The sequence below is a fragment of the Triplophysa dalaica genome, chromosome 19 (genome assembly GCF_015846415.1).
Source record: "Triplophysa dalaica isolate WHDGS20190420 chromosome 19, ASM1584641v1, whole genome shotgun sequence".
Classification (NCBI taxonomy): domain Eukaryota; kingdom Metazoa; phylum Chordata; class Actinopteri; order Cypriniformes; family Nemacheilidae; genus Triplophysa; species Triplophysa dalaica.
Window position 1 is genome coordinate 12,233,419 of NC_079560.1, and position 25,054 is coordinate 12,258,472.

General features: G+C 38.6%; 3 protein-coding genes and 2 non-coding genes across 12 annotated transcripts in view; 1 reads left to right on the plus strand and 4 right to left on the minus strand.

Annotated features, from left to right (window-relative positions):
* The window catches only part of tenm2b (teneurin transmembrane protein 2b), a 107,942-nt gene extending 98,746 nt beyond the window's left edge, over positions 1-9,196 (plus strand). For all 6 annotated transcript variants that reach the window (XM_056731894.1, XM_056731896.1, XM_056731895.1 and 3 more), the window contains 7 exons: positions 1,185-2,059; positions 3,532-3,707; positions 4,616-4,851; positions 4,937-5,233; positions 5,332-6,952; positions 7,042-7,172; positions 7,333-9,196. In XM_056731894.1, the coding sequence (XP_056587872.1) occupies positions 1,185-2,059; positions 3,532-3,707; positions 4,616-4,851; positions 4,937-5,233; positions 5,332-6,952; positions 7,042-7,172; positions 7,333-8,070 (4,074 nt within the window). In that variant the 3' untranslated portion in view covers positions 8,071-9,196. The remainder of the gene's footprint in view (positions 1-1,184; positions 2,060-3,531; positions 3,708-4,615; positions 4,852-4,936; positions 5,234-5,331; positions 6,953-7,041; positions 7,173-7,332) is intronic.
* Positions 9,197-10,853: 1,657 nt separating this feature from the next.
* zgc:165573 (cysteine-rich and transmembrane domain-containing protein 1) lies at positions 10,854-15,852 on the minus strand. 2 transcript variants are annotated; one of them, XM_056731901.1, is made up of 3 exons: positions 15,614-15,852; positions 13,626-13,965; positions 10,854-11,364 (listed from the first exon to the last, which is right to left on the minus strand). In XM_056731901.1, exons 2-3 carry the CDS (start codon positions 13,918-13,920, stop codon positions 11,258-11,260), a joined length of 402 nt encoding a protein of 133 aa, XP_056587879.1. In that variant the 5' UTR covers positions 13,921-13,965; positions 15,614-15,852; the 3' UTR covers positions 10,854-11,257. The 2 variants fall into 2 exon arrangements, with proteins under 2 accessions (XP_056587879.1, XP_056587878.1); XM_056731900.1 differs by having other exon boundaries at positions 13,626-13,946; positions 15,614-15,850.
* A 730-nt stretch (positions 15,853-16,582) lies between these two features.
* On the minus strand, positions 16,583-21,397 carry mat2b (methionine adenosyltransferase 2 non-catalytic beta subunit). Of its 2 annotated transcripts, none has more exons than XM_056731099.1 (7): positions 21,265-21,397; positions 19,330-19,524; positions 19,098-19,212; positions 18,867-19,013; positions 18,334-18,527; positions 17,830-17,943; positions 16,583-17,190 (listed from the first exon to the last, which is right to left on the minus strand). In XM_056731099.1, the coding sequence occupies exons 1-7, from the start codon at positions 21,292-21,294 to the stop codon at positions 17,014-17,016; spliced, it is 972 nt and encodes a 323-aa protein (XP_056587077.1). In that variant the 5' UTR covers positions 21,295-21,397; the 3' UTR covers positions 16,583-17,013. The 2 variants fall into 2 exon arrangements, with proteins under 2 accessions (XP_056587077.1, XP_056587078.1); XM_056731100.1 differs by lacking the exon at positions 21,265-21,397 and adding an exon at positions 20,512-21,175.
* Positions 21,398-21,553: 156 nt separating this feature from the next.
* On the minus strand, positions 21,554-21,626 carry trnav-aac (transfer RNA valine (anticodon AAC)). Its single transcript has one exon. It is a non-coding gene; the product is annotated as a tRNA-Val (tRNA).
* Positions 21,627-22,805: 1,179 nt separating this feature from the next.
* trnav-cac (transfer RNA valine (anticodon CAC)) lies at positions 22,806-22,878 on the minus strand. Its single transcript has one exon. It is a non-coding gene; the product is annotated as a tRNA-Val (tRNA).
* Between the last annotated feature and the right edge of the window lie 2,176 nt (positions 22,879-25,054).

A 25,054-nucleotide genomic window follows, 5' to 3' on the forward strand; every position in this document is an offset into this window, starting at 1 on the left:
AAATCTAAAAGAATAAAATCTTTTAAATGATGCTGTTTTAGTTTCATGTAAAGAAAAAGAAAATAGATGAAGTGTTATATTTCGAGATAAACTCTTGGCATCACAGGAATAAAGCGTCTGTAAAGGTTTTTAACCTTTAACCTATCGCCACAAACACACTACATCAAAAGTAAGACAAGTAATACATTTGTTAGACTTGCTCAAAGTTTCAAAATATTATGACTTTATTCTTTAAATTATGATGTCATTCTCAAAATATTACCACTTCAACCTCGTAATGTTATGACTATTCTTGAAATATTGATGTTCTCATAATATTACGACTTAAATCTGATAATATTATTACTTTATTCTTGAAATTGTGACTATTCTTAAAATATTAAGACTTCAATTTTGTTATGTTACGATTCTATTCTAAAAATCGTTACTCTCGCAATATTACGACTTCAATTTTGTAATGCTTCAACTTTATTTTAAAAGAATTGACATTATTCCCAAAACATTGCAACTTTAATCTCTTAATGTTAGGACTTTATTCTGGAAATCTTGATGTTATTCTTAAAATTTAACGACTTCTATTTTGTTATGTTACAGATTTATTTTTAAAATCTTGCTTTATTCTCGAAATATTAAGACTTAAGTCTCATAATATTACGACTTTATTCAAGAAATTTTGACACATTCTCAAAATATTATATTCTCGTAATGCTTGAATTTTATTCTTAATTCTAGAAATTTTTATGTAATTCTCGAAACATACGACTTTAATCTTGTAATGTTGCAATTTTTCTTTTTGTTTGTACAGTTTTGACTATTTTTTAAATATAAGACTTCAATCTTGTAATGCTTCAGCTTTATTCTCAAAATATTTTGACTTCAAATCTTGCAATATTATAATTATTTTTGGCATCTCACTAAAACGCTGTTGTTTAATTCAGATGCATTCTTATATTGTCATAAATAAATAAAATTCAAATCTTTTTATTAAGAATTCTCTCATACATAAACTTGACAAATCAAAATAGATATCAAACAAGTCTTCTTATTTAAACAATAATTGCAAAATAATTATCCACCAGCTCAACATCCCTATTGGTTCTTCAACGGGTTGTGTCCCATGTTCTTTGCGCTTAATATTTGATATTAATATTTAATATTTGATAATATAACGTTTGATATTTCAGGTTCGTCTGGAGTGGCCTACAGACCTGGCCGTCAATCCTATGGACAACTCTTTGTACGTGCTGGAGAACAACGTCATCCTGCGTATCTCTGAGAACCACCAGGTCAGCATCATCGCAGGCCGACCCATGCACTGTCAGGTCCCTGGCATTGATTACTCGCTCAGCAAGCTAGCCATCCATTCTGCATTGGAGAGCGCAACAGCCATAGCCATTTCCCACACAGGTGTGCTCTACATCGCTGAAACCGATGAGAAGCGCATCAACCGCATTCGCCAAGTTAGCACCAGCGGAGAGATCTCCCTGCTAGCTGGAACGGCTTCTGAATGTGACTGCAAGAATGATGTCAACTGCAACTGTTTCTCAGGAGACGAGGGCTACGCCGCCGATGCTGGTCTAAACTGTCCTGCTTCATTGGCTGTGTCACCAGATGGGACCCTGTATATCGCTGACCTCAACAACATCCGTGTTCGAGCCATTCGTGTCAACCGTCCTAACGCCACAGCGAGCGGACAGTACGAAGTGGGTTCGTCTTTGGAACAGGAGCTGTATCTGTTCAGTCCTGATGGACTTCACAGGCAGACGATCAGCCTCATCACAGGCTTGGCCTTGTATAATTTTACCTACGGGCTGGACGGAGAGTTGGCGGCAATTACCGACGCCTCTAACAACACGCTTCGGGTGAGAAGGGAAGCCTCTGGGTCCATCAGGCTCGTTCTGTTGCCAGAGAACCAGGTGGTTACTCTTGGAATGGACCCAGCTGGAACCCTGCGCTCCGTGTCCGCCCTCAGCCAGGAAGTGGCACAGCTCAGTTACGCCTATAACACGGAACTTTTGGCTTCCAAGTCAGATGAGACGGGATGGACCAACTTTTACAAGTGAGTATGAGTTGTTACCTGTAGCTCAGTTAGTTGAGCATTGTGTGGTTGTGGGTTCGTTCAACGCAGATATAAATGCCTGCCAAATACATCAACATAAACGTGATAGCAGGAATCAGTGATGCCGGGCAATATGTAGATTTTACATCCTTGTGGATATGAATTATATTTAGCACCGCCGCAGCTAGTCGATAACATTGATACGTAATTATGTTATAACCAATATCATTGATAATACTAATGAAAATAGTCAGCAACAAATTTCATTGTATTGATTCCTCTGATCATTCTCCTGTACGCAGGAAATCTTTGCGACAGATGCACAGCACAAGAGATTTCTTTAGTGAACACTTCAAAGAACATCAGAGGAACAAATGGCTTTATGTGGTTTAGTTGCCGTGTTAAGTGCTTGGACCGTCTGCGTGTGCTTTTTAATCTAGTTGAATTTTCTTGCATTTTATGATTATATTTTATAATCCTAACACGAAACAAGGATTTACATGTGTCTGTAATTATTGAGCTGTACAGATACTACACACAGGTTAAAGAAACAGGACATTAGGTATTAGTTGCAGTCAGATTTTGAATTTAAATTAATAGTTATTACTGTTCAAAACCCTAAACACAAGCAATTGTATTTGTTTATGAACAGTGAGTTTAATGCTATTATTGAATTTGAATAAGTACCACCCTACCGACTGTTAAAATAGTATGTTCTATATAGTATGACTGTGACTAGTATGAACAGGTTTTGGCATCCGCCAACCTGTACAACCTGTGCATTGGCTTTAAAAAAACACAAGAAATTCATTTATTTGCACTTAATGTACATTTCAAAACGGACGTTCTGCTATTTATTTTTATTTACTTTTGAATTGACCATCCGGGTATTTCTCTCCTACTGTTTTTGCAGATTGAGGTTTCAGACATAGTATTCATACTGATTTTCTCCTACTTTTTTGTATGGAAGTAAGCGATTTGCTTTTTAGAGTTTTGGGGGTTGCCAGCTCACCAGAGAGAAACTAAATGGGTTTTTCACGTCCATATGGCGACAGTTGTTACAATGGTTATCAACTGCAGCCTTTACTTGCCAAGTCATGAGTTTAAAGTATCTTTGGATCAGAAAGCTTTAAGAGATAACTTAAAACGTTTGTGGTCATTGCCTGTTATCTTGATGTAAGATGTCACAACGGAGGATGTGTTTGCAGTATAGCTTTGGTCTTGGAGCCATCTAGTGTCTGTGTGTTAGAACTGTTCACACATACTGTATATCTTTAAGCTTCCAGTAGATCAATGTGAAGGTTAATGTTTAAAAAATCCAAACAATTGAAAATGGGGAAGATACATTTAAATAAAAACAATCCTCATAGACTAATTCCTGGTTTACATTTCATTACTAGCGAACACAGTTGTACATGACACAGACTGTATATGAAATGCGCATTAGTGAGTTTTGTCTTGTATCTTCTCAGCTACGACAGCGAAGGTCGTCTAACCAACGTCTCGTATCCCACTGGTGTAGTAACTAGCCTGCATCGGGAAATGGAGGAGTCTATTAATATTGACATGGAGAGCTCAAACCGAGATGATGAAGTCACCGTTATCACAAATCTTTCCTCCGTAGAGGCCTCATACACTGTGGTTCAAGGTACACGAGTCACGCTTAAGAACACATACAGAGAGAACACATCTCAGTCCCACGTTTGCCCTGTATATCACATCCATTAAGAAGAAAACACATAGACTAATGAAACTTTTTACTACCCACAGGGAGAACACATTGTTTGAATGTGTGGAGTCCAGCCGAGCCGAGATATCAACATTTTATAATTCACTATACACTGCCCTTGGGGTTTCTAATGACGGCTTAAACTCTTCTTTTAACATTCCTGTTTCAATAGCTTGCGTGTTGACAATACATTCTCTCACAATGCTTCCAGTAAAGATTATGGAAGTGCTGTTTGCTCTAGACAAAAGATGTTAGAAGCAACCTCTGGGTGCCCTGTGCTTGTTAGCAACAAACCGAAATGTACTCGGATGTTTTTATGACTTTCAAATTGTGCATGATTGTATTTCCCAGGTATATTTCTGTGGAAAGCAGCGTATGATCCAATTACGGCTCGCAAATGGAACTGAAGACATTTGTGCTGCTTTTACCGAAAGCTAAAGGATCTTTATATCCAAAAGCCGCATAAGTGTATTACACACATCCGCCCTACAGTACTGCGCTTATCCCTGATGTACAATAGATAGTCAGATCAGGCTTAATATCTCATACACGATATTAAAAAGTTGGTTAAAGGTGACACTATTTCCCTTAATGAAGTAAACATTCAGTTCAATGTCTCTTTAACACATTCACATATCAATAGTTTGTGTGTAATAATGTTCTGAAGCTATGATTTGCGTAGTTTTATATGAATATAATCCTATTTGAATGCAGATGATAGACTGATATGTCCAGAATTGTCAAATGTAATATCATTTTATGAAGTTGTACCACTGTATCCAATTTAATAATCCTGTATTTTATTCGTATCGCTTGCCTTTTCATAGACCAAGTGAGGAATAGCTATCAGCTGTACCACAATGGCACCCTACGAGTGTCCTACGCCAATGGAATGGGAATGAGCTTTCACACAGAGCCACACATCCTCGCTGGATCCGTGAGCCCTACCATTGGTAGACGCAACATCACACTACCCACTGACAGCGGCCTCAACTCAATCGAGTGGCGTATGAGGAAAGAGCTGACCAAAGGCAAGGTCACAGTGTTCGGGAGGAAGTTGCGCGTAAGTTTTACTTTGTGTTCAAACACTGTTTTACTTTGCAGTCAAGCACAGAAAAACCCTAAATGTTTCTTTGAAAAATTCCCAGGCCCACAGCAGGAACCTGTTATCCATCGACTACGACCGCAACACCAGAACAGAGAAGATCTACGACGACCATCGCAAGTTCACGTTGCGCATCATCTATGACGCCCAGGGCCGGCCGGCCACCTGGCTTCCCAGCAGTAGCCTGGCCCTGGTTAATGTGTCTTACTCGCCCACCGGCCGCCTGCTGGGGTTGCAGAGGGGCAGCATGAGCGAGAAGAGCGAGTTTGACACATTTGGACGGATCTTGTCTCGAACCTTCGTTGATGGGAAAGTTTGGAGCTTTAGCTACTTAGACAAGGTGTGTTGCGACTCTACAGGCACCTAGTGAAATGCCACAATGCTCTTTTTGTCCTTCACTCGTTTTCTCTTTCAATTTATTTTGTTTCTCCTCCACAGTCTATGGTGTTGCTCCTTCAGCAGAGTCAGAAACAGTACGTCTTTGATTACGACACAGCCGGTCGGCTCACAGCGGTCACCATGCCGAGCATGGCCAGACACACTATGGCAACCCACGTGTCTGTTGGTTACATCCGCAACACCTACAACCCTCCTGAAAGCAATGCCACCGTCATTCACGACTTTAGCGAGGACGGTCGTCCACGCGCCACCTTCCACCTCGGAACGGGCCGCCGTGTGCTCTACAAGTACGGGAAGCTGGGAAAGCTGTCTGAGATCCTGTACGACGCCACTGCCGTCACCTTCGGCTACGATGAGACCACCGGTGTCCTCAAGATGGTCAACCTGCAAAGCGGAGGCTTCTCCTGCACCATCCGCTATCGCAAGCTGGGCCCCCTAGTGGACAAACAGATGTATCGTTTCTCGGAAGAAGGTATGGTCAACGCTCGATTTGACTATACCTATCACGATAACAGTTTCAGGGTGGCCAGCATAAAGCCGGTGATAGGGGAGACTCCACTTCCTGTTGACCTTTACCGCTATGACGAGATCTCCGGTAAGGTGGAACACTTCGGCAAGTTTGGCATCATATACTATGACATCAACCAGATCATCACCACAGCGGTGATGACACTCAGTAAACATTTCGACGCGCACGGACGCATCAAAGAGGTGCAATATGAGATCTTCCGCTCTCTGATGTATTGGATGACGGTGCAGTATGACAGCATGGGACGCGTTATCAAGCGCGAACTGAAGATCGGTCCTTATGCTAACACCACGCAGTATCGCTACGAATACGACGGCGATGGCCAGCTAGTCGGCGTCAAAGTTGACGACTGGTCGACTTGGCGCTACAGCTACGACCTGAACGGCAACCTGCATCTGCTGAACCCCGGTAATAGCGCACGTCTACTGCCGCTGCGCTACGATCTCCGAGACCGCCTCACACGGCTTGGCGACATGCAGTATCAGCTGGATGAAGACGGCGTGCTGGCGCAGAGGGGTTCGGATATATTTGAGTACAACTCGAAGGGACTCCTCGAAAGAGCCTACAGCCGAACACCAGGGGGTTGGAGCGTCCGTTACCGCTACGATGGCTTGGGCCGCCGCGTCTCCCGTAGAACCGGCGATGGCGAGCATCAGCAGTACTTCTACGCCGATTTGAACTACCCCACTCGGGTCACCCATGTCTACAACCACTCCAAGGCTGAAATCACCTCTTTTTACTACGACCTGCAGGGTCATCTGTTTGCTATGGAAGTCACCGGCGGAGAGGAATATTACATTGCCTCGGACAACGTAGGCACTCCACTGGCCATCTTCAGTAGTAACGGACAGATGGTCAAACAGCTGCAGTACACAGCGTACGGTGAGATCTACCATGATTCCAACCCAGATTTCCAGCTCATCCTAGGCTTTCACGGAGGTCTCTATGATCCCCTCACCAAACTGGTAGACTTTGCCCAGAGAGACTATGACGTGTTAGCAGGAAGATGGACTGCACCTGATCATACGTTGTGGCCGAAGATAGGAAAAGAGCCGGCTCCGTTTAACTTATACATGTTTAAGAATAATAATCCACTGAGCGATATGATTGATGTTAAGAACTATGTGACAGGTAAGGGTTTTACTCTTTTTACGCATTCATGGTTTGACAAAATACTTGTTACCTTGATGCCTTGTAAACATGCTTGTTTTTCTTTGTAGATGTGAAGAGTTGGCTGGTTATGTTTGGCTTCCAGCTCAGCAACATCATACCAGGGTTTCCTAGACACTCGCTATATTTTGTTGACCCTCCTTATGAGATTCTCGCCAGTCAGGACTCTGATAACGCTCAGGTGCGTTTGATTTGCCACTCCTTTTTAAATTATCCTGAAATGTCAATATTTGCTTCACCCTTAGATCTGAGAACCTTCTTAGTGAACATGAAATAATAGCTAGAATATCATTCACCTCTGTAGTGTCACTCATTTTTGTATTATTATTTAACTTCTACAGCTTTTCACCGGAGTTCAGCATTCAGTTGAAAGACACAATCAGGCCTTCATGGTCATCGAGGGCAGGTTGCTTAACAAACAGCGTCGCGTCAAACGCGACAAACCCGGTTTCTGGTTCGGCACCAGCACACCCATCATCGGCAAAGGCATGATGTTTGCCATTAGAGACGGCCACGTGTTAACAGACCTGTCTAGCATAGCTGGCGAAGATAGCCGCAAGATTTCGCAGATCCTCAGCAATGCCATCTACCTCGAGGGGTCTCACTACACCATCGATGGGCGCGACTGGCATTTCTTTGTGAAGCTTGGATTAGCAGACAGCGATCTGCTGGCCCTCGGACTCAGCAGCGGCCATAAGACGCTAGAGAACGGCATCAACGTGACCGTCAGCGGACGCTCGCGACGGAGTGTCACACTAGAAATCCACTCCTACAGACTAACCTACAGTGTTCGATACGGATTGTCATTGGAGGTTCTGGAAAAGGAGCGAAGCCGCATATTGGAGCAGGCCCACCAGAGGGCGCTGTCCGGAGCCTGGGCTAGGGAGCAGCGGCAGGTACGCGACGGCAGGGAAGGAGGTCGGGTGTGGGCAGAAAATGAGAAGCAGCAATTGTTGGCCATTGGGAAGGTTCCGGGTTACGAAGGCTACTACGTTTTGCCGGTGGAGCAATACCCTGAACTGGCAGACAGCAGCACTAACATCCAGTTCCTCAAACAGAATGAGATGGGCAAGAGGTAACAGAGTTGAACTGTTGATGACGCCACATCATCTCCTACGGAGAGAACCGACATAAAGAGCGCTGCAGAGACGTTTCCCAAAAGCTCCATGCAAATGGAGAAATTACAGCCAGCAGCAAAAACATTATGACCCAAATAAAAAAAGCACTTGTAAGTCCTTGTGACACAAGGCAGATGGTGATTTTTTCTAGTGACATTTTGACTTTATAGAACGTGGTAAATCATTTTTAGTCATTTCTGACTGATCGTAACAGACGTCTGCGTGATAATAGTGTGACGGCTCACCGCTTTGGTTTTTCATGCCAAACTAGAAACAAATGTAACATTTCAAATCACAAACGTTCAGTCTCAGGCCGCTGAAGAGAATAGCCGAAAATAACCCGTCATCATCCGCTCTTCTGTGTTTGTGAAACAACCGTTTAGGAACAAATTCAGAAGTAGCTTTAGTGTCTCAACATTTTCAGTCTCTTGTTCCACATTTACTCAAAAGACGTTGTGGATCTTGCAACAGTGTATTGTAGGAAGATTTCAAGTGCACCACAACTAGACTGAGCTGTTCTGGACAGCCTTAGACGGAGCGCAAGGTGTCAATCAAAGCAACTCACATCATCTCTTCTGTTCTCAATATCTGACAATCACAGGAAAAAAACTGATCAATAAACTTTACATGAGCCAACGGTTTTGTATAATATGTAAGAGAGAAAGATTATTGATTGTCTGTTTTTTTATTTAATTTCAACTTGACACGTGATAACAGATGAAAGGGTAATATATATGGTTTTTAATATTGTTTTTTACTTTAAGTCTTTTAATACTGTGAAACATACCACACATGTAAAATATTCTCATTGACTGTATTTAAATCAAACTAGGACATTTCTTTAAGGAAGTGGCTTTGTCGTTACATTAAGTGAAAATTCATCGCAAGACTCATCACATGGTCGTTTTATTTGACTATTGCAGAAACTAAAGCAGCCGCCGACTTCCTTTTTTATGACGTTTTTGATGTAGAATGTCTTCTGACTTGCAGTCAGTAATGGTATGAGCTCAAAATCAAACAGCAACCTGTGGAAGGAGGTTCTTTGGAAATTCTAGAAAAAATAAACATTTGCTTTTGTATCTTTTGATTGTGAAATCTTTCCTCACAAATGATTGTGTTTCATTCAGTGGTGTATTATGAAGATTTTTTACCCTAATCTCAACCAATTTTTGTTTAAAGGCAAATTTTTAATTTGAGATGTAACTTTATATTCTAGGTCTATAAAGGGGAACACTTGCAGAAAATTGTTTGCTTAAAAGTTTTTTTATGATTTAAAGCTCAGAACATGCAGGAATTTCAAGCATTTTATTTAATCTATCCAGCAGCATAAAATTAAGACATCCAACTGTTGTATTTTACTCAGCTTCATTTCCATCACACTTTTAAGGTTCATTGCCCAGTGAATAATGAGTTTTATGAAGATTTTCATAGTGTACAAGGATGTATGATTAAGAACACACATTGTCTTAATTACCTATAATAATACACTATAATAAGCAGTCTAATGAGACTGACAAAAAATGCTAAACGTTGGTAAGACATAATGCGATGACTGATTCTTAGCTGTTTCACTGTCATTGAAGGATTGATTTTACTTGCATTATACTATACGTTTGTTTCTGACTATGTACAATCCTCTGGTATCGAACTAATGACTTTGGCATTGCGAGCTCCATGCTTTAACCACCAAAGGAAACAGACTGAACGGTCAGTGGGCAGAACCGCTGGTGCTGACAGTGAGAAAATTGTTAATGCAGCTTTGCTTTAAATAGCTTGTTGCAGTACGGGTTCGGTTTACACTCATGGGAACCATTTTCAGGGAACTGTCACAAACACAGGTGCAGGGGGAAGGGAAAGCCCAAGAGTGTTGCACTTTTCGCTTGAGATTCATGAAAGGACTCAAAACAAAGCGACACCTTCTCATTTTTTAATTACACTTACCAACATTTTTATTATATTTTCTTGTGCATTCACACAGTAGGTTTCAGTTTCAACTTAGTAAAAAACAGGCTAAAGTCTCAAAATCCAATTAATTTTACAAGCATCAAAGTTTGTTTTCAAACATTATTTTCCCATTGATTTGAACTATTGACATTTTTGATCTTCGTCAATATTAAGGTAATTAAGGTTATATTTTGCAGACTTTTTTACATTATGTAGAATGGTTTTATGTAGAAAACATTAATCACAAAAAAATTCTTAGCTGGGTTTTCACACACTGGATTGCAATTGTATATTATGCTCAGTCATAACAGCTCATTGAATATAAATTGCTACATTTGTATTAGTTCATTATGAATGTGCATACTATAACGTACCAGGTTTGAGAGTATTATTTTGACAACTGTCATAGAGTCTAATAGACAAAAGTGAGCATTATTTAATACCTCAGGGGGAGGAGAGGTTCAATACAGGTGTGATGACTGAAAAACATGACTCCTCATTTAAAATCCACTCACACATCAATTTCAAACTGTGTTCCCAGTCAATATTTCCTCATTTACTTCAAATTTCACTTCATTTCCTTTCTCAAGGTAAATCCAGAACAAAGAATAATAAATTAGCCAATAATCAGTTCATTACACTCTATGACAAAGGTTCAAGTCTGTTGCAATAAATTGCATTGAAAATGTTACACTTGGGTGTGTTCAGACTGAAATTGTTTAACAAGAAGGCAGATGATAAATGTGATTGTGTGTATGACAAAGCACATGTTAAATAACGAATAAAGAAACATGCACGGCTCATTTCCATTATTTTAATGAATAGAAACAAACATTTTTTATTACGACAGATTAAACATTCACAGACTCTGCAAGGCCATATTTGATTCTCAAATCTGGTCTATGTTCAAGCAATATTTGCATTCATTAATAAAGAGGTTAAATTTGCATTTTTCAATACACAAATAATAAAAACATTCAAACTAATATGCAGCTACAAATAAGACCAACGTGTTAAATCAGATGTAAATGTCTCTCAGTGCATATCGTGCTTGACATTAAAGGCGTAAAAATAAGTTCCCCACTCTTGATGTTAAAACAGAAAAAATCTAATATTTTTCAGTAGTCATACACAAATAATGATTGTCGTGGAGTGAAAGATGGAGTGAAATGATAGCGGGGCTCACAGTGGTTTCTTTACAATTCTAGGTCAACATGTCCCACAGACAGCAGCAACACAGCGCTGTCCAACATGCAGTTAGACAAGCCTGGTCCCCGGAGTCCTCTCTCCTTCCCTGTTCCACAACATACACTGCAGAAACAAAACACAGATCAGAGGGACTGTTCAGAATCTCAACAGACCACAAAAGGTCTTTTTTACATAAAAACTACAGGGCTTTCTTGTTTATAGCATTATAACAGAAAAGTGTAGCTGAAAAAGTTGCAATCTTTTTTGTGAAACTTCTATTTATACATCAATAAAACTGAAAATGAATTCCAGACGGAGCGTTTGAATTAGGGCTGTAAAGCGATTAATCGCAGTTAATCGCATCCAGAATAAAAGTTTGTGTTACATAATGTCTGTGTACTGTGCATATTAATTTAGCATTTACAAAAACAAACACATACATGCATATATTTAAGAAAAATATCAAATAGAAATTTAGTATAAATATAGTTTTAATTATTGTTGAATATAAATAAATACATGTTTATATATATTTATGAAATATTTAGATGTATGTGTATGTTTTTGTGTTTTTAAGTACAAAATGAATATGCACAGTAGGGATTCTGCAATTCTCAATATATTATCGAACTGTTCGGTACGACCTCCACGGTTCAATACGTGTAAGTGAATTGCGGTTTTCCGATTATTGTTCAAAATGTTCCGTTCACTTAATTGCACTGTGACCTGTCTCTGGCTCTGTCGGTGTTTGTCTGTATATATCGAAGTGGTGGTCGCGCAGTGAAGCGAGACTGCCTGCAACACGAGAAGCAATGTGCATCAAGAATGTATTTTTACACTGCATACGCAAGCAGCACGTTCAGCTAACTTCTAAATTCTAAAGCAGCCCCCCCGGCCAGGCAAATAGTGCAAAACAATGTGCAAAACAATATGCAAACGGTGGCGAGGAACCCAAAACTCCAATCGAGAAAAAAAACCTCAGGAGAACCCAGGCCCAACCAGGGGATTCCAGTTCCCCTCTGGCAAAAGCTGCTGCCTCTGCACAAGCTCGACAGTGCTTGCACAACAAGGCTAAATAAACTTACTAATAAGGTAAATTATAGATTTAAGATTATCATTAACATTAACAATCTAATAGCAATTTACACGTTTTCCTAGATTCAGAATTGAAATGCAACCACAATTAAGAATCTACAACCTCTCAAACCTGTCCCTGCAGTTTCAAATCTTCCCGCCTTGACTTTTGCTGCTACTTTTGCGATAAACCCGTTGCAAAACTAACTTGTGCACTTGAAGCTAAAGGGGGTCGCAAACCGGATGCGCCGCACTATAGTTTTAAAAAAAAAAATGAACATATTGTTTTCTATGAGTGTACACACACCTGTCGGCGGCGCTATGCTACAACTCAGGACGCTGTTCTGAGATCTGCAGCGAAACAACGCGCCACGCTTAATCGAACATTAATTAGATGTTCTTTGACTGAAATGATCTTTAATGTACCATATATATTATATAAATAACAGATAACAGCGCATTAATACACAAAACCTCTCGATTCTACAACATTGATAGCAGAGTTATCTTAGACCCGAGGTGTGCAAACCGCTTCAGAGGCTGAGCCGCACTGCCCCCTAACAGCAGGAAAGGGGGCAAAAACTGCTGTGAGCTGCCAGTGTAAATCTCTACATTTATTAAATACACCAGGAATTTGTACTAGTTGTTTTTGCTTAAAGATAATAAAATAAGTTATTTTTTTAAGACAATTTTAGTATAATAGTTTTTTTCAGAACGTCTTACTGTTCCTGTCACATAAGCATAAAACGATCAAAAAACTCTTTAATGTGCCGAAGCCATCAGAACTGAACCGAACCCAAAACCATGGGCAAAAAAACAACAATGTCGGTATTGAACCATGGGTGAGCTGTATTGTTGCATTCCTAATGCACAGTACACAGACATTTATATGTTAATATTATATGTTAAACTTTTATTGTGTAAGCGATTAATCGTTTGACAGTCCTAGTTTTAATGTATGTTTACTGTATATTTTTTACTATTTAAAAATCTGGCCTGTAATTTACCTCAACCCTAATGCGCTTGCTCTGACATTTTTGTCCATTTTGAAGTGTGAGTCTTAAAGACCAACAAAGAACCAAAGCACAAAAATAGAAAGACTGCTACAATGAAACCAAAGTCAGTATGATCACGCAAAAACATGACATCAAAAACTATGAGCACTTCGTATTACTGTGCCAGTTCTCTTCTGTAGTCCAAAGTTGAGTGTGGTCACACTGTTTCAGTCACATCCATGTTTTGTTTATGAGGCAATTAGATTAGCCAATATATGTACAAAGATCATATTATCATTACAGAAGGTCACTTACCAGTGTTTTTAGGGGGTTCACCATATGCAGGTCCTCCATATTGCGGTTGAGGGTAGCCCTGGTATCCCGGATCGACTGGGTATGATCCCTGAGGTCCAGGAGGGTAGTTTGGGTAACCAGGGTTAGGCTGCTCGGTGTGAGCTGGAAATCCTTGGTATGGCTGTGCAGGGTATCCCTGAGGAGGGTATCCTTGAGGAGGGTACCCTTGAGCCGGGTATCCGGGAGCTGATGGAGGGGGGTATCCCGGGGCTGGAGCGCCAGGCCCTGCGTAGGGTGGAGGCTGTTCGTAATTCATCTACACACTGGAAGTGAAGGGGGTTCCTGAGAACAAGTAAGAAGGCTGAAATATTGCAAAACAGTTCAAATGAAGTGTTGCAGATTTGAGACTTACACAAAGATCTTACACAAAACCAGCATGTTTAAGAAATATGACGTGAAGGCGACTGTTCTCAGTTGGCTTGTTCTCATATGCAATACCAAAATAAAAGTCTTGCTATTTAATTACTTAGCTAAGATTTAATTCAAACTGTGTAGTTATTATATACTTCTATGCTTGTTCATTTTAAAGGTTTATGTATTTATCTATATTCCAAAACTCAAACGAATGATTCGAGAGAAAAAAATACTATAAATAATTATTGACACATACTGTTAGATATACTTTTGGATCGTTTGTAATAATTATTCTAATGATTCGCATCACGAAACACATATGTATTCAAAACACCGTACGGTTTTCTGACACAAAGACGTCTTTACACAATCGTTAAACATCAAGACTTATGAACAGAAATAATTTATCAGAAGGCGTCAAAGCTGATAATAGACTCCTACACAGGCATTAAGTAAATACAAAGATCATGTGGTGAAATTAAACAGCACTCTCTCCACTCAGTGATGGTAAATTATTAACCTCATGGGTTTTAATGGAACAAACTGGAAATGTGTTGCTCAAACAGTGTAACATACAGAACAGATATTGACTGAAGTGGCATCCATTTTAAACCTTTATTTTTTAAATCATAAAATACTTTTTTTGCTTTGGTCTATACCACGTGATCGTCTATGTTACATCACTTCTGCTATGACAATGGTTTAAGTGTCATCTTTACATGAGAACGGTTTCATTAAAATATGAAGGAATTTGCAGGAACTTGCAGGAATAACAGAGGGACAGTGTGGAGCAGGATCTACAAATACAAACACACACATATACTACAAATACTTATAATATACAATTATGAAATGTAGAATTATAAACATAAAGAATACGATTCATTTCATTCATTCATTCATTCATTTCATGACACTTTATATTCAATTTAAAGTCCGTTTAACTCGTGTTTTATAGTCAATGGAAACCTTATCACCCACTCACTTTGACCATTAGCAGGAACATGACTAATCACAATATCTGAGAGCCAAATACACCCTGATAACGCGTTAGATTAAAAACAAGCCCCACAAACTACATTTCTGGCCTTTGAGAGTTTAAGAGTTTAAGAATATGAAAACAATGGTCATGAATGCAGCAGTGTGACAGTAATTGAATGAGTGATAATGAGTATCAGGCGACTAGGATTCATATACAACACAAAAAAGTGTTTGTTCACCTGCTGGTACACAGAGGTCAGTATCATGTCCATCAACGCAAATAGATGTGCGACACAAATGTTAAGATAACAGTAAAACTAGTCAACTATTGCAAAAAGAACAGTGATGACATTACTCACTTCCACGTTATATTGCGGCTATATAGAGAAATGCTTTATAATTATTTGTGCGCCACAGAATCTGTCTCGAGGAAAGCGAGGGGCGATAAGACCCTGAGGAGACCGGGTGTACATTCACAAGTCAATATTTGACAGAGGCACTATAATAAACAGATATATTTCCGGATTGAAAAAATATCACAATAATGTATCCAACGCAAGACTCAATGCAATAATGAAATTATATTTAACAGAAAGTGTTTTTTTTAACGTTACCTTCGGATGAATTTTTCCTCCGTTGAACGACTCCCCCAGATATGATCCTCTCCGTTACCTTACAGTTATGTTTTTGTATTATTTCACCGCTGAAGTCGGTCGTCAACCTTCCGGGATACAAGCACGAGAAAAATAACGTTTGTCGATTAGGTCACAATGGACGTATGATGTCACGTAGACAGCGGTGCGCCGAATCCCATTGGAAAGTACTTGCGCTGATATCAGCTGACCGCAGTAACCAGCGCGTGTGGCGCAGCCCACTGACCACGCCCCGTTCAGTATACGTCAGCAGAGCTTTGGAAAACACCTGCAACATTGTTAGTTCAGGAATGTTATTTAGACTTTAAGGATATTATTTACTTGGGAATTTGCTGGTAACTTTCTTATCATTGTGGCAAAAAAATTAATTAAATAACTAAGATTAATTAATAAAAAACATGCATTTCTTTTTATAGATATGAGATTTTTCCTGTATTATGAATAATACACGTTTCCTTCTTCTTTATCTTCTCTTCTATATGTTCAGATGACTGTATGGATGTATTTTTGGTATATTTGATGTAGTGTATGCAAAGTTGCATTTCATTATTGTCATCTCTGAATTGTTTAAATAAATAAAAAACACTATTAGTTCAGTGTTGTGTGGGTTTACAACATAAGCATAAATGTTCTCACGCCTTAGTTTAGAAACTTACAAGTTATCTTTCAGAAACGTTACATGAAATCGTTAAACTAGGAAAGAACAAGGACATTTTACCCAAACAGTTTCAAGGTATACTTTTAATAGAAAACACGCACACTGTTTAAAGTGAATATAATAATAATGAGACCATGTGACTGGCTTTGTTTAGTCATAGTTGTTGACACTGCGCTTCCTGAACACACTGGGTAGCAAAACTTTGTAGCTCTATTCATCCAAGTATCTATAAGAATGAATAATAAACTAAAATGAAGAAAAGAGACACCAAGGAACTTCCCAATACTTTTTTATAGTGCATTCATATTGCATTCTGTTCTCAAGTAAACCCGACTTATGGAAAAAAAAATGTACACATGAAACAGAAAGTGTATAGCACGGATATCACACTACTGTGTCATACAGTCACACTTCTCTCTTCAAGTAAATTCATGTATACTTAATGAAATACAGAAAAAAGGAAACAAACAAATGTGTTCGAGAGAACAGACTTAACCCACAGTGCAATTTTCACAAAAAACACAAAATGGTACTAGAATACCTTTTAGCTATAATACTGTAACATCAAACAAAGTTGCTGAACAGAATAAAAGCGTGGCCCTGCTTTGTTTTCAGGAATTTAAATTAAGATGGCTAGATAAAAAAGCTAAGCATAAACAATGTGGCCTTTATTTAATCATGAGAGTGGGGTATAGTTGTTTCCTCAGTGAAAGACAGTCTGCTTCCATCGTTTGTCATGTTGGAAGGGCCAGAGACTGTTCCGTATAGCAGTTTTGAAAGGACTGGGCTCCACACTCAGACCGAGGAGCTCCAGACGTGAGCACTCTAACTGGGCATTTTGTGGCCTCTGAGCCCCTGCTCCTGCTGGCTGCTCTGTCATCTACACACACAAACCAAACACCAAAACACATATTACAAAAAAATAACAACACAGAAAATATCACGCTAATGAGAGTTAAAGTGTGTAATAACTGCTAGCGAGACCTAATGGAAATATAAAAATACCATTCCCCTCATGACTGGTTGACCAAAGATAGTCCCACCCCAAAAATCACACCATTGGTTGAGCCAGTTTGGCTGTGTTGAGCACAGGCATTCCCAAAACAAACAAAGTAATGTTTAGATAGCAATGCTTTTCCACATTTCCAGGAAAACATCCAACTAATGGCTTATTTATAGTCGTCTCTGCATATTAAGTTGGGATCAAAATGATTTAAACCATTTAAAAAAAATTGTTTCATTCTTTACATAACATGGTCTGTTTCCAAAACAATTTCTCCTTTGTCTAACTTTATTTAAAAACTAAGGTTTTAAACAGACACACCCTAATGAACCCAAAGTTTACAGAAAATAATTTGGAGGGGGATATTTCTAACTAGAAAGCTTGTTTATATAAACAGGCTACATTGCATAATGTATACATAACTATGATCCATATATGGTTACATGCAAGGGTAATCATACAAACACTGTAGAAATGATCTGAGAATTATTTTAAATCTTCTGTGCTTTTACTCACTGGTATTAGATGACTGCTAGGCAAGTTAAAAGCATCTGCTATAGCACAGGCAATCTCATATTTGGTCATCTGCTCTTTTCCAGAGTAATGGAAGATTCCACGCAACGATGAATCCTGAGGGCAACAAAAATATGCTGCATTGAAATATGTGTTGATTTTTAAGCACTCCTGCATAGAATGTTTGACTGCAGAATTCAACAGAAAGAAATAAGTATCTGTAAATGTGAGTCTGTCCAATGCGAATTCGAGTCCTATTCTGTCCCTTCTTTTAATGTTACTCTCCTCAAATACGAGGGGATGTAATACTTCTTACGTTTAATTATTTAATATTTAGCTAATTTGATTGAAACTATTTAAAAAAGTAAGATAGTGGTTGTATATTTAATACATTCTTCAGAATTTTTTTTACAAAAACTTACATAAACCACAAAAAATTGGGTGAGTCTGCCACAATTCACACACAATACATGAGTGTATTATGAATTATAATCTAAATGGGCTCACCTGAAGGGCTCTTTCAGCCATGTTCCGACAAACACGGGCCACATCACTAGTGTAGGTGGGAAAACGTTGTTGACAGTGCTCTATAGTGCAGCTCTCAGCTCCCTCCTGAACACGGTCCCACAAAACAGTTACTGCGCTCTCTTCCACCTTCTCCACCTCTCCATAAAGAATGGGCACTCGTAGTATAGCTGCACCTGGACAGAGCAAATGAGAAAAGCTTATTCGTAAATGAACTAAACTCAAAATAAGAAACACCACAGAAATAGGAGGAGCGATTGAACACAAAAGTAGCTGATTTTGAAGAAGATTGGTAACCAAGCTACACTAGTCCCCATTGACTTCCATTGTACGGATACAAAACCACAGAGACATTTCTCAAAATATATTCACAGAAGCGTCATATACGTTTTCTGAACAACATTAGCGTAAGGACGGAATCTGTATTTTTGGGTAAACTATCACTTTAAAACAAACCCATTTTCTAAATTTACATAAGGATAGAACAGTTTAGACACTTAAAAAAAATTAAATACCTGGGCAATGTCTGAGTATCTCTCTCTCTCCCTCTAGCTTGGACTTCCCATACAAATTTAAAGGATTTGGGGCATCGTTTTCTCCATAAGGAGGATTACGGCCATCAAAAACATAATCTGTGCTGATGTAAATGAGAAAGATGCCAGCTGTTGAAAAAGGATTTGAGAGAACTTTAGTTGGAAAAATGACATTTTTAACCATTTCTAACAAGGTTCCGATGCTTCACCAACCTGCTTCTTTGGCCAGTGTAGTACATGCATTTACATTCAAGTTCATGGCTGCTTCAGTGTGACGCTCCACCACGTCTGGCCTCCTCTCAGCAGCACAGTGCACGATGACATGAGGCTTCACAAAAATGGAGAAAAAAATCATAGTTCGAGCATGTTAAATGTATTCCCAGACGTGTGTTAAAACGTGGGTGACCAAACTGGTTGTAATAAAGTTACCATTATCAATCATTACCTGAAACCCCTGAATGACCCCTCGCACTGCTTCTTCATCCAGAAGATTGCACTTAAGGAAACAAGGTCGGGCTCGGTTGAACCCAGACCCCAAAGCATCCCAGTCATTTTTCTTAAACTCTTTGTAAACAGCACGGCCGAGTAGCCCAGTCGCACCCGTCACAAGCACACGCCGGTATGGCGTGTAAACATCATCCTAGAGGATGAACAGTGGTTACACTCAATAGACATAATGTACATAGATGCCGCTTTGGCTGCTGAATTGTGTCAACAGCAGCGCCACATTGGAAAGGGCAACACTGCCATATAAACACATACGAGTGAACGGATCTGCAGTTTTATTGGCTGAAAGACTATTAGAAGAAAAAATAATAACATTTACATTTCTTAACCAATGCTTTACAAGCGTGGGTTTACACAATTCCTGATTTTCAGGGAATCAATAAGTAACGGGAGACGGATCATCTTTGTGCACCACACAGAACATAAACTATTTAATTTGGGAAAAGATGTAAACGTTTGTGTCCTTCATTTTTTTCCTTTAATGTGTTCAGAGGCAGATTTTCCCTATTCAATATGTTGACACACGTGAAGTCAACGTGACCTCCAGGGATCGATCGATTTGTAAGAGTTTCAACTGACATCAAGTTAAAGGGTCAAGCGTTGTTATGTAAATCTACCATTAAGTTGATAATGTTGTGCTCAGTTTTTCTCGGCAAATTATTTTGCAAAAATTGTAAAAAAATGCGCATTAGAAAATTGTCGACGCATATGCAGGTGTTCAGTAGGATGCGCTAAAGCGCTTCCTTCAGGCAGCTTCTGGTACTACAACTAGATGTCAATGGTCATTTGTGGACTTTATATATTGACCTTTACGATATTTATGCTATATAAACATACATGGATCTTTTTTCATAAGTTACTAATGATATACAGTGTGGTTTGGCATTGTTGTCTCAATTCATATCGGGGTGAAGTTTCAGACTATTTTATAGTTTGAATCTCAATTTTCAGGCAGCATTACTATTTCTTCCAGTTAAGCTTAGTTACATTTAGCACACACTAATAGCTTTGCACTTCTGCGACAGTGAACTGTTCATTTAAACTAAAGGAATACAACGTTGTATCTTTGCATAACGTTACACCAAAGACGTCTTAACGTATATTTTTAGCCAAGCCTTACCTGAACAATCTCAACATGCCCGGGTTCAAAATGTATCTTAAGCTCTTTATTTCTGATACTCATTTTTTTTTACCATATCCTGGAGCTGGAGATCTATATTATTTAATACGCCACACAACTATACCTCTTGTAACGTCTTGTTCGTGTTGTCAAATAAGGGCCTATTTTCATTCGAGTTGCAAAACATAAGGAAGTAACGCTGTCAACTGAAAGAGCACATAGGCGTTTATAGATCAGTGAAGTTGTACTCGATCGGCGCACAGTAAACTGCGTCTATAAGATAAACAAAGGGTAGTGTTCTAGCTCATCATCGCTGTGCACTTTTGCGCAGTCACTACGCGGCTGATTTTCTCTTTATAACCTTCAAATGGTTTATTTGCCAACATCTTTTTTTTAAGTATCGTCAATTTTATATGCCACTGTGTTTGCTAATGGATGTAATGTATCAAAAACAAAACATTTAAACGGTTACGACAATGACAAGATAGAACAGAATAGATAAACCAAGCCAATGACCAAGATGCCTTTCCAAACATAGAACTAGTCAACGTCACATTTTACTTAAAGTCTTTCATTTCCACTCGTTTATACATGTATAACAGGAGTAACTATGTTAACTGTTTAGAAACACAGTCCAGCTACATTGCTTTATACAGGAATGCAACTGAACCGTAAGTTCCGTAAAGAGTATATACAGTATATTGAGGTTATATTCAATGGGTTACGCGTGCTTTTTAATTTTCAGAAATTTACCTGATCATCCCCGTAGTTAAAACCAGGCATGTTTGGATTACGTGCAGTAGGACTGTGAAGCCTTCGACATCTAATGTTAACGTCACTGCATTTGAAAATCAACCTCTATACTGCAGCCACGGTGGTGGTTTCAAAATAAAAGTCCGGGTACGTGTACGCTAGGCATCTTTTAAAGTATCTATTTTACATGTTTTGCTTAGTTTAAGAAATTATCCGATTCCTTAAAGTTGCATTATGTTCATATTCCAAACCTTTCTATTTCTATATTTATTATAAAAATTTAAAGATATGTTTCCGCCCGGTTTCGAACCGGGGACCTTTCGCGTGTTAGGCGAACGTGATAACCACTACACTACGGAAACGACGATAAAATATTCCTGATAACTTTTGGTTTAAGTAGTTGGTCAAACCCTGGAGGTGGACTTGACCCAAAAGTGAAAATTCTATCATCATTTACTCACCTTCAAGATGTTCCAAGTGATATAAATGTCGTTTTTCTGATGAACACCGAGAAAACATTGGTAGTCTGACGTGATTGAATACAACAATCACTCCTTCCAAAACAGCCAGTAACCTCTGAGTCATATTTGATGCCATTCAATGATCACATGCCTTATTTAACATTAAAGGAAGGTTAGACCGTATCGCATTGAGCATGGGGCACAACTGCTTGTCCAGGCCCTGGTAATCTCAAATTGGACTAAAGCAATGTTCTCCTTGATGGTCTTCCTGCAAAGGCTATCAAACCGCTCCAGCTGGTTCAGAATGCAGCATCGTCTTCCAACAGCCCCAAAAGGGCTCATGTGACACTCCTTTTCATCTCGCTCCACTGGCTACCGGTTGAAGCCCGTATCAGATTAAAATAAATGATTAAGTAGTTTTTCCTACTGTGGGAGCGAATGAGTGTTAAGAGCTGTTTGGTTATACACATTATTCCAAATATCTTTCTCTGTGTTCATCAGAACAAAAAATATATATGCACATTTGGAACAACTTGAAGGTAAGTGAATGATGATAGAATATTCATTTCTGAATATGACTTTAACACGGGTAAATTCTGAGTCAAAATTGTCATAGGCAAACGTCACTCCTCTATTCATTAAGCTACATTTGCTCCCTATAGTCGCTCGCATCAAATTCAAGACTTTGCTCCTGGCCTACAAGACCACCACTGGTTCGGCACCACCTTATCTTCACTCGCTAATGCACACATATGTACCCGCCAGATCCCTACGCTTTGCAAACGAACAACGTCTTGTTGTGCCATCTCAAAAAGGTAAAAAGCTCTCTCATGTACTTTCTCAGGATCGGTTCCACCTATATGGAATGATCTGCCCGGTGCTACAAGATCTGCAGATTCTGTAGCCATCTTTAAGAATCATCTGAAAACACATCTCTTCCGTCAACACCTGACTGATCAGTTCTGACTTCTATTTCTTCTCTACTCTTTATAAAAAAAATCTAATTTAGCTCTGTATACTATATACTTTTGGATAAAAGCGTCTGCTTAATGACTAAATGCAAAAAAAGTTTTAAAGATTTGTTTCCGCCCGGTTTCGAACCGGGGACCTTTCGCGTGTGAGGCGAACGTGATAACCACTACACTACGGAAACACATACACATATGATCGTCATGTGCTTTCAAGTGTCCTCTTCATTTCTTGTTGTTTTAATTATGCAAACCACCCAAATAGTTCATTTCTGCCACATAATAAAAAAATCATGCCCTAAAGAAATCGAGACTAGGAGAAAAAATCAAATTATCAGATACAAAAATCTAGATTAATAATCTTAATCATGAAATTTAAAATCGAAATTATGAGATAAAAATCAAAACTATTAAATTGAAATCAAATTTATGATCTTTAAATCGAAATTATGAGAATAAAAATCATAATTTTGTTATAGTTTTTTTTTAATTATGAGATACAAAATCGTAATTATACACTCAACAACCCAAAAGTGCTGGGTTATTTCTGTAAACACATTGTTGGGTTGTTCGTGCTGGGTCAAAATTCTGGGTTGTTTACTTTAAACGTTCTGTTGGAACAATCATGCTGGGTCAAATGAAATGTAGGAGGTCATTCACAGATGAGTTATTTTGACCCAATAACTGGTTAACTCCTTTTCGTTTCATTTGGAGGTGGTATTTTATCCAGACAGAGCACAATGATCCCCTTAGCCCTAGCACTATAGATCCTGAGGTAAATTACTCACATACACAAGTTATTTACAGTATTTTTAATTATATAAAGCAAACTACTTAAATGTTAACACAACATGATATTGTGCTTAAATTGTTTAGCTGCTAAAGCAGAGACAGCTTTGAAGGTCCTGCCAACTCTACTACCTCCATTTATAAGAGAGGAGGAAAGGTCTTCAGACCCACCCCACGAGGCCCAGAGGTCATTTATTGACATGCAACATGTAAGTTATTGCTTTAGTGTTTCTACTTTAATGATGGTGGATGTTTTTAGTATTTGTTATGTTTTGCACAATAACAATTATTTTCTTTCTTTCTGATTGGTTATGCTAACATTTCGTACTGTACCCTGAGATTTTATTGGTTGACTTTGCGAGAAGTCAAGAGTCAAGATGGGTCAGGGAATCTAGAAAAATAAACATTTGGGAAGAGCATATCCACATCTTTCTAGTTAGCACGTAACATCTGGTTGGCATGGATTTTGTATAGATAAATAAAACTTGTTATATAACATGTAATTACACATTATGTACTATCACTAATTCAGTTTCTGACTACTGAATGTGATTGGATAAAAATGTTTGCAGTTGTTTTTTTGAAACTTTCACAATAAAGCTTTACCTAAATGTCAGTTATATTGCAAAACTGTATATTCAACATGTGGGGACCAACATGGTGGAATATCTTGGAAATATTGACATGACTGGAGAAGTGTTGTGTGTTTTGTGCATTGTGGACGAGGCAGGGGGACCTGCCAGACATTTGCCATCGATGGATGCAATGCCATTGAGACAGACTCTTTGTTGGAGGCTGTTGATGTCTGTTTTAAAGTTTTTTATGTCTTTGATGTTACGTACACAAAGCAGAGTCTTCTACCTGGGAGTTTCTCCAGCATGCTATATATAAAATTTATGGACACGAGTCATCATCTGTTACATTTTTTAGATCAACAGTTTTTTCAGCTAACATTTAAGAACTAATCATTTTTTTAATTTAATTAAACATCAAGTTTTGTTGCAGGACTTCTTGTTAATAGTATAAATATAATACATTTGTTCTTAATAAATATGTACTTATCATTTTGATAAATGAAAATGTGGGGAATGATTAATGTCATGTGGGGGTTAAAACATTTGCATTAAAAACGTTTACGCATTGGCACAATTCAAAACATTGTATCAAAATGTACAAAAATCTAATAAATTGAAGTTGTTTTCCTTTGGGCACTTTTTTTTTAGAAAACAAAATAGGTTCTTGTCTACTAAATCAATTGAAGGGTCTAATTAAATAACCCAGCACACGAGTAACACTAAACCTAGCAAGAGTGTTAGTTTTACCCACTGGTTGGGTCAAACGAACAACACAGAATTCCCCAATTTAATGATAGAACCCAGCACTTGGGTCAAATCAACCCAGCGCGTGTTCTGTCCAATAGTGACCCAGCGGTTGGGTTAAGGTTGAGTTGTTTTAAGTGTAGATGTTTATTAGTGAGATAATGGTTATATAGTCAATGAAGGTATAATTTAGGATGTTTTAAACAAGTTAATATTGTTAAAAAGTTAGCTAAGAGCGGAGGCTATGCTAAAA

Bases quoted from the DNA above. Each gene is read 5' to 3' on its own strand.
- zgc:165573 (XM_056731901.1), bottom strand. From the start codon at position 13,920: ATGAATTACGAACAGCCTCCACCCTACGCAGGGCCTGGCGCTCCAGCC. The intron at 11,365-13,625 runs GTAAGTGACCTT...TTGTTTCTGCAG, and splicing joins TGAACCCCCTAAAAACACTG to TGTATGTTGTGGAACAGGGA.
- mat2b (XM_056731100.1), bottom strand. From the start codon at position 20,574: ATGAGTATCAGAAATAAAGAGCTTAAGATACATTTTGAACCCGGGCAT. The intron at 17,944-18,333 runs GTGAGCCCATTT...TGTTGCCCTCAG, and splicing joins TGGCTGAAAGAGCCCTTCAG to GATTCATCGTTGCGTGGAAT. The intron at 17,191-17,829 runs GTGAGTAAAAGC...TTGTGTGTGTAG, and splicing joins CTAGCAGTCATCTAATACCA to ATGACAGAGCAGCCAGCAGG.